We start from the raw sequence: 8423 nt of genomic DNA, 5'->3' as shown, positions 1-8423 counted from the left end.
CCGGGACTCACCGCCTAAGGTGAGGAGCACAGGAGGCCCCTGAAGATGGGGGACCAGGGGGCCCGCCAGGAGGTGAGCAGATACAAACAAGGGAGATGGGGTTGGGCAAGGCTGGGCAAAGCCGGAGAGGCGGGGACGGGGGTAGAGGTGGCACCTGAGACCTGGCACAACGGCAAACCCAGGGGAGCCTGCAAAGAGCAAGACCAGCTCCAAGGAGGGTTGTGAAGGCCAAGGAGCACCCAGGGTGCCGGAGCCGGGCCCACACACAGGGGCAGGGCTGGGATAGGTCTCACTTCCTCACCCGGCACTTCCTCTTCCAGGCAAGACCTGAGGGGGGCTGAGAGGGGAGGAGAGGAGCCCTCAGGGCCCTTTGAGTTTGATCTGAGGCACCCTGGATTCTGGGAGGAAAATACAGCTTCCAGGAAGGGCCTGGGGACTCTGAGCAGGAGGGCCTAGCTGCAGACCCTGGGGGGCCCTGTCTCTCTGGCCGTCTGGCTCCTTCCCACCCTTTCTGGGTCTCCGGGCTCCTCTGTCTGCATGGGTCTGTTTCTCGCCCAGATGGCCGGGAGCCCGGCTGCCCTCTGTCTCTCTCCTCCCCGTGTTCACACACCTGAGGCCCCCCCTGTCTCTCCTGGTGGTATCAACCTTGTCGCAGGCGCTTCCTCTCCTGACCGTTGTCTCCTCAGATGCCTCCGACCCCAGAGCCGCCCTCGGGGCAGACGGAAGCCTCCTCATGGGCCCCGCTACCCTGTGGACCCTGCATCCCCATCATGGTGGCCCTGGCCACGCTGGCCGCCGTCTTCCTCCTGGCCACAGCCGTGCTGGCCGAACGCCTGTTTCGCCGCTCCCTCCGGCCAGACCCCAGCATTCGCGCACCCACCCTCGTGTGGCGCCCCGGAGGAGAGCTGTGGATCGAGCCCATAGGCACGCCCCGAGAGCGCTCTGAGGACTGGTATGGCTCGGAGGTCCCCCTGCTGACGGACCGTGGCCCAGACCTGCCAGCCCAGGGGGGCACCTTGGAGGCACGAGCGACAGCCCCACCCGCCCCCTCAGCCCCACGCTCCCCTCCCAGGAGCCTGGTCCCCCAGACTCCACCCAATGCCCCAAACCGGAGCACCTTCTGGGGGCCCCAGGTCTGGGACGAGAGGCCCCAGGCCCCAGGCCTGGTGAGCTGGGCTGAGCCTGAACAGAGGCCAGAGGCCAGTGCATATCCCGGGAGCCCCCAGGCTCGGAGGGTGCGGCCAGGAAGCCCGGATCTTGAGTGGGGCCTGCAGCCTCGGGTCACCCTGGAGCAGATCTCAGCATTCTGGAGGCGTGAAGGCCGAAGCAGCGTGGGTTTCTGAATTCCCAGGGCCTGCCTGGAGGACTGGCCTTCCAGAGACCCTGGGGGGAGGCCCAACCTCAGAGGGATCTTAAGATCCTGAGGCTCCCAAGAACTCGAGCTGACACCTGAGGTCCCCTTGGAGGAATGCCCTTCCCAGGCCTTTTACTTGTGGATTTCGGTTCCCCTGGATCTGGGCCTGGGAGGCCTGGATGTGGACAGAGCAGGAACTCAGTGGTGTCTTTGCTTAGCTGTCGAGGGCTGTGGCACAGAGAACTGGATTTGGGGCTGTCTCTGGTGACTGAGGCAGTAAAGAATCTGCCTGTGATATGGGAGACCCAGGTTCGATCCCTGAGTCGGAAAGAACCCCTGCAGAATGAAATGACCACCCACTCCAGCATTCTGGCCTGGGAAATCCCATGGACAGAGGAGCCTGGCGGGCTACAGTCCATGTGGTTGCCAAGGGTCTGACACAACTGAGTGGCTAACACTGCATCAGAAGCTGCCAAGATCACACTTCGGATTAAGAACTCAAGGTACCAGACAGGAAGGAAATAGCATCAGCACAGCGGCTTCCTCCCTTCTTCTGCGTGTGCCTGAGATGCCGACACCGGAGTGAAGGGTCCTATAGGTGCTGAAGAACAGCCTGTGGTGATGACAAGTGTCAGCCACTAGCAGGAGAGACAGGAGTTCAGCTTCCCAGGCCACCCCCCATCCCACCAGAAAAACACATACAGAGAGGTCAGCATCCAACAGAGCATCTTATTAGATACAAACTGTGGCTTTGGCCCCCAGCTGGTGACAGGAGGCCCTCTCTTGCCTGCAGTGGGATCTACAGTCTGAAAAAGGCCAGCAGGCAGCAAGTCCTCTTGAGGTGTCCCATCTTAGCCCTCTGGGTCTTACCCCTCCACAGGTGGGGAGGCCCGATCCAAGGAGATCTGAGTTTGATCCAGTGCGGAAGGAACACTCTCCTGGAACAAGGCAGTTCCTAAAACAGCGTCCCTGGCCATCTTCCCTCCCAGCTTGCTAGCCAGAGCTGCCCCAAGACGGGCTTACTTATAATGCTCCACCCCACAAAAATGGAGCCCCCATATCTGTATCAGCTGACTTCCCCTTTGGGCATGGAGCCAGGAGTTGGGGGTGGGGTGGGGGCAGGCTAAGGAATTTCCATTCCCTGGGATCTGACTTCTCAAACCTCAGTCCTGAATGTTAGGATTTCTGCCATATCAGTCGACCACCTGTACTTTATATTTTTCTTACACATGGCTTACTGTTTGCTTAATAAATTTATTTTACAAGAACTCTGTTGTATATCATTTCTGTAAATGGACAACAAAGTACCATTGGCCAGAAATAGAAGGTTAAACATGGAAATAAATACAATGTAAACAAAGATATCAAGTTCTAAATAGACTTGACTTCCTGCTGGAGGCATTGACCTAGAGATTTGCCCTTTCTTTGTTAAAAGGATCAACAGTGTTGTTGAGTTGGTAAATCCTGACTCTTTTCGATTCCTGACTCTTTTTGGACGGTAGCACACCAGGCTCCTCTGCCCGTGGGATTTCCCAGGTAAGAGTATTGGAAAACTCTTGCCGTTTCCCTTCTCCAGGGGTATCTTCCCAACCCACAGATCGACCCAGGGATCAATCCTGCTTTGGCAGGTGGGTTCTTTACTGCTGAGCTACCAGGGAAGCCTTGTCAGCAGTGTTAGAAAAGTGGCAGACGCTCTAGCGCCATCCTGAGACCTGCCCCCAGATGACAGCCCTGCCCGGGCAGCAGCCATCCTGTGCGACTTGAGGCCGGCCAGGAGTCCCTCCCCCAGATTCATCCACACCCAGGAAATGCTGGGGGGGTAGAGGCCGACACTCTGCTCTTTCTGCCTGGAGGGCTGGGGAGCCTCCCTTCTCACTGCTTGGATGCCAGAAGTTGGAGGAGCAGTCAGGGAATCAACACCCCCTCCTGCCCTCCCACCGGAGGCTGAGGGACCCTGCCTTCTTCTCCCACCTCACACTCATCCTGTCTGTGCTCCTCCCAGCCTGGCCCAGCGGGTGGAGGAATCAGAACTGACCCCGCCCTCAGGGAGCTCTCAGTCTCTCTAGTGGCAGGCGTGGGGGTGGAGGGAGGTGAGATAAGACCGGAAGACACCAGTGATACAAGATCAGTCCCATCTCTGTCACTCACGATTGGCTAACAGTGTTACTTCTCCTTGTCACCATCAGCTAACCAGACCCTGTTGTGGGGACTCCGCCCACGAGGTGTGAACCGAAAGCTCAGAGCTTAGATGCCTGTGCACCAAGGGCTCAGTGGAGGGACAAGGCCCCAGTGCTCCGACCTGGCTCTATCACCCACTCAGTTGGAGAAAAGTAATTTTTGTATTACTGGGCCTCACATTCTTTCTCGTGACACAGTGAGAGTTGAAAGTTAAACCAATGCTCTTTTGGAGCTCTCCTAGCTGTGATGTCTAAAGATACAATAAAATGAAAGATGGACTCATACACTCACGTGTGGATGAATGTCATCTCCCTGAGGCAGAGTCCAGCTTGCTGTCCCCCAAATCTCCTTTATGTCCCCAGACCCAGAACAGGATCTAAAATATAGCAGAAGCCCAAAGAAGGGAAACGGGAATGACTGTATAGATAGATAGATTAATAGACGCATTCATTTCACTCTTTCTCTTTTTCCTTTTTTTTTTGGCTGTTCTCCATGGCACATGGGATCCTTGTTCCCCTACCAGGGATAAAACTCATGTCCCCTGCGTTGGAAACCTGAAGTCTTAACCACTGGACCACCAAGGAAGTCCTCCTTTCTCCTCTTTATTTTGAACCTCTCTTCATTTTTAACACTGTCTTGTTACTTCCTCGTGTTGAGTCCTTCTTCTGTGCCTTTCAGCATTTAAAATGTACTTCTTCAGGACTTCCCTGGTGATCCAGTGGTTAAGACTCTGCGCTTCCAGTGCAAGGGACGCGGGTTTACTTCCTAGTCAGGGAACTAAGATCCCACATGCTACATGGCTAAGAGTTAAAAACAAATGAACAAAACCATAGAAATAAAGCGTACTTCCTGAATGGTTCTTTACCTAATAACTCTGGAGTCTTGAGTCAAGTTCTAGAGTTGTCTGTTCACTCTTATTCATGACAGCTGGCTTCCTCTTACGTTTTCTAAGCTGCGGCCATGAACTCAGCTTCAGCAGGGCCTTATGTATGGAAATCCATGTGACCAGCTCCAGGGTGTCTCTTTAGAGAGCTTCTATGTTTGCTTCAGCCGAGGATGCTTCAGAGGAATCACCAAGCCTGACCACATTATTTGTTCATTTTTATTTGGGCTTCCAAGACTATACAAATTGTATAAATTTGAACCCCAGATTTACATGAAGACACACCTTTGCTTATGAACTCTCAGGAGAGCCTTTCCATTGCCACCAGTTCTCAGGGTGTGACCCACCAGGTTCTTTTGTGTTCCCTGGGCTGATGGAAAGGTGTTTTGCTTTTTTTTCTTTCTAGTCTGCATTTTCACTGAGAGTGTCACCCTTTAAGGGACTGAGCTGAATATTAAGGTCTCAGTTTTCAGTGCCCCAGGTAAATCTTCTCCAAAATATAGGTGGAGGTAAACCCCAAACTCCTTCTTTTTGCCAATATCTGCAACTGTCCATGAGTTCCCCCAACTCTGGTTTTCGATTTCCTCTTTGTGTGTGGCTCTGGGGGTTCCCCTTAGTTTCTTGAAACTTAGCTGTGCTTTGTAAAGGATGTTTGCTTGATGTTATGCAGCGTTTCTCGATGTTTCACAGCAGGCATGTGCTTGTCAGATTAATACTATTCACAATATCACCCAAAACAGACGATTTCCTCTATAATCAAGGTCAAATCTTCACAGCTAAACTTCTGGAAGGACCCGTCTGCCCTAGCAGGCTACATTTGCTTCTCTCCCCATCACTCTGCAACCTGCTGCAGGCTTCTGTACACTTCCAGCATTCTCCAGAAACTGCTTTCCCCAAAACCAAGACCTGCATATGTTAATCAAAGGACACTACTCAGTCTCCCGTGAGCATCTTAAATATTTTGATTCCCTATCTCTTTTTTTGGCCACACCACATGTCATGGGGGATCTAGTTGCCTGACCAGGGATCGAAGGCGAGTCTGCTGCATTGAGAGCGAGGAGTCTTAGTCATTGGACCACCAGGGAAGTCCCTGGGTCAGATAAAGTTTCATGTTCCTGTACACTGTGGAATATTTTGCAGCATCTCTAGTTGTGAGGAGATGTCTGCAGGCATTGCCAAATGTCACCTGGGGTGGGGAGGGGAGGGGAACAACCTCTCAGATCTAAGTGACACATATAATGCAGTTAACACACCTGCACACAGAGCTTGCAAACTGTCCAGGGAAAGGCCCACTGGGGAACTAGACCCGCTCAGCTGCCAGGTAGAACCATGTGTGCCTCCTCTTACTGATTTTCAGGGGCACCAAGAAAGGATTAAGATGAAGAGATAAAACAACCAACCCTGGAGGAAATGATAGGGATAGAATTGGATAGTTAAACAAGTAGCTGTAGAAGTCCCAATAGGGACTATAGATAGAGAAGGAAACCTAAGAAAGTTTGGGAGGGCATTGTAAGTTAATGATAGCTCAAGAAAGCTATTGGCGGAAGGAAATGGCAATCCACTCCAGTATTCTTGCCTGGAGAATCCCAGGGACAGAGGAGCCCGGTGCGCTGACGTCTATGGGGTGGCAGAGTCGGACACGACTGAAGCGACTCAGCAGCAGCAGCAGCAAGAAAGCTATTGGAACATTATTCAGTGAAGCAAGCTTGCTGCTGCTACTGCTGCTAAGTCGCTTCAGTCGTGTCCGACTCTGTGCGACCCCAGAGATGGCAGCCTACCAGGCTCTTCTGTCCCTGGGATTCTCCAGGCAATAACACCGGAGTGGGTTGCCATTTCCTTCTCCAATGCATGAGAGTGAAAAGTGAAAGTGAAGTTGCTCAGTCGTGTCCAGTTTCGCGATCCCATGGACTGCAGCCCACCAGGCTCCTCCATCCATGGGATTTTCCAAGCAAGAATACTGGAGTGGGGTGCCATTGCAGCTTGCTTAATTATAAAACCATAAACAAACCCGAAAGATATGCCCCAGGCCACTAGATGGAAGAAATGTCACCATTCTTCTACTAACAAGATAATCCTAGTTTGACCTCATAGGGTCAGACACATTCCTGCCTAATAAAACCGAGGACCTAAAGATGTATGCCTTACATCCGCATCTCCATCTACCTGAAGAAGGCGGTCTTCTCCCCTCCCCATTTTTTCATTATAAATTGTCTCCCACTCAATCCTAGGGGCAGAGCTCCCTCACCTGCCCACTTGTATCTCTTAAAACCGTTTTATATTAATAAATCTACTTCTTGCTATCACTTTGCCTCTCGCTGAATTCCTTCTGCACTGAGACACAAATACCTTGACCCTCAGTAAGTCCCAGATATCGGGTGAGTGATTCTAATTAAAAAATTGTGGATTCAAGTCCCAAACTGGGTTTTTGCCGGGTTCAAGTCCCAATCTGATGTAAATGGTTTCAGAAACAAATAAGATAATACACCATGAAACCAGCAGATGCTTCTAGGAAGACAATGTGTCACAATGTCTTTTGTGATTGAAAATTATAAATTATAATTTGGAAACTGCAAATTTGATTGCCCAAATGAAAAAATTAATCAAAAGAATGTATGGGTGGAAAGGTTTTTAAACATCTCTCAGGATGTAGAGAAAAATAATGTAAGAAACATTAAGAAATGAAGGATCAATTCATTTAATATTTACCTAGGGGCTTCCCTGGTGGTCCAGTGGCTAAGATTCTGTGCTCCCAATGCAGAGGGCCCGAGTTCGATCCCTGGTTGGGGAGCTAGATCCCACATGGTACAACAAAGATGGGAGATTCTGTGTGCCACAACTAAGACCTGGCTGGATCTTAGAAAAAGCAAAGGAATTCCAAAAATCATCTACTTTTGCTTCATTGACTATGTTAAAGCCTTTGACTGTGTCACAAGAAACTGTGGAAAATTCTTAAAGAGATGGGGATACCAGACCCCCTTACCTGCCTCCTGAAAAACCTGTATGCAGGACAAGAAGCAACAAAGCCAGACAGGGAACAATGGACTGGTTCAAAATTGGGAAAGGAGTATGTCCAGCCTGTACATTGTCACCTTGTTTATTTAATTTATATGCAAAGTACATCATGCAAAATGCCAGGCTGGGTGATTCACAAACTGGAATCAAGATTGTCTGGAGAAATATCAATGACCTCAGATATGCAGATGACACAACTTTAATGGCAGAAAGCAAAGAGGAACTAAAGAGCCTCTTGATGAAGGTGAAAGAGGAGAGTGAAAATGCCGGCTTAAAACTCAACATTCAAAAAATGGAAGATCATGGCATTCGGTCCCATCACTTCATGGCAAATAGATGGGGAAACAATGGAAACAATGACAAACTTTATTTTCTTGGGCTCCAAAATCACTATGGACAGTGACCACAGGCACGAAATTAAAAGACGATTTCTCCTTGGAAGAAAAGCTGTGACAAACCTAGACAGCGTTTTAAAAGCAGAGACAGCATTTTTCTGACACAGGTCTGTATAGTTCAAAGCTATGGTTTTTCCAGTAGTCATGTAGGGATGTGAGACCATAGACCATAAAGAAGGCTGAGTGCCAAAGAGTTGATGCTTTTGAACTGTGGTGCTGGAGAAGACTCTTGAGAGTCCCTTGGACTGCAAGGAGATCCAACCAGTCAACTCCTAAAGGAAATCAACTCTAAATACTCATTGGAAAGACTGATGCTGAGGCTGAAGCTCCAATACTTTGGCCACCTGATGCAAAGAGCTAACTCATTAGAAAAGACCCTTGTGCTGGGAAAGACTGAGGGCAAGAGGAGAAGCGGGTGACAGAGGATGAAATGGTTAGATGGCATCACTCGATGGACATGAGTTTGAGCAAATTCAAGGAGGTAGTAAAGGACAGGGAAGCCTGGTTTATTGCAGTTCACGGAATCGCAAAGAGTCGGACATGACTTAGTGACTGAATAAACAACAGAAGAATTATACAGATTCATCTGTATAATTACAGA

General features: G+C 50.3%; 1 protein-coding gene across 1 annotated transcript; it reads left to right on the top strand.

Annotated features, from left to right (window-relative positions):
• Positions 1 to 1343, top strand: C2H16orf54 (chromosome 2 C16orf54 homolog). The gene is made up of 2 exons (XM_052636313.1): positions 1 to 72; positions 687 to 1343. The coding sequence occupies exons 1-2, from the start codon at positions 46 to 48 to the stop codon at positions 1341 to 1343; spliced, it is 684 nt and encodes a 227-aa protein (XP_052492273.1). The 5' UTR covers positions 1 to 45.
• The last annotated feature ends 7080 nt before the right edge of the window (positions 1344 to 8423 follow it).

The sequence above is a fragment of the Budorcas taxicolor genome, chromosome 2 (assembly GCF_023091745.1).
Source record: "Budorcas taxicolor isolate Tak-1 chromosome 2, Takin1.1, whole genome shotgun sequence".
Lineage (NCBI taxonomy): Eukaryota > Metazoa > Chordata > Mammalia > Artiodactyla > Bovidae > Budorcas > Budorcas taxicolor.
Note: the sequence above shows the minus strand (reverse complement) of the source record. Positions and strands in the feature narration are given on the sequence as shown.

What these genes read in the sequence shown, in the direction of transcription:
- C2H16orf54 (XM_052636313.1), top strand. Translation starts at nt 46, where the DNA reads ATGGGGGACCAGGGGGCCCGCCAGGAG. An exon ending in ACCAGGGGGCCCGCCAGGAG is followed by an intron (nt 73 to 686) that starts GTGAGCAGATAC and finishes TTGTCTCCTCAG; the next exon opens with ATGCCTCCGACCCCAGAGCC.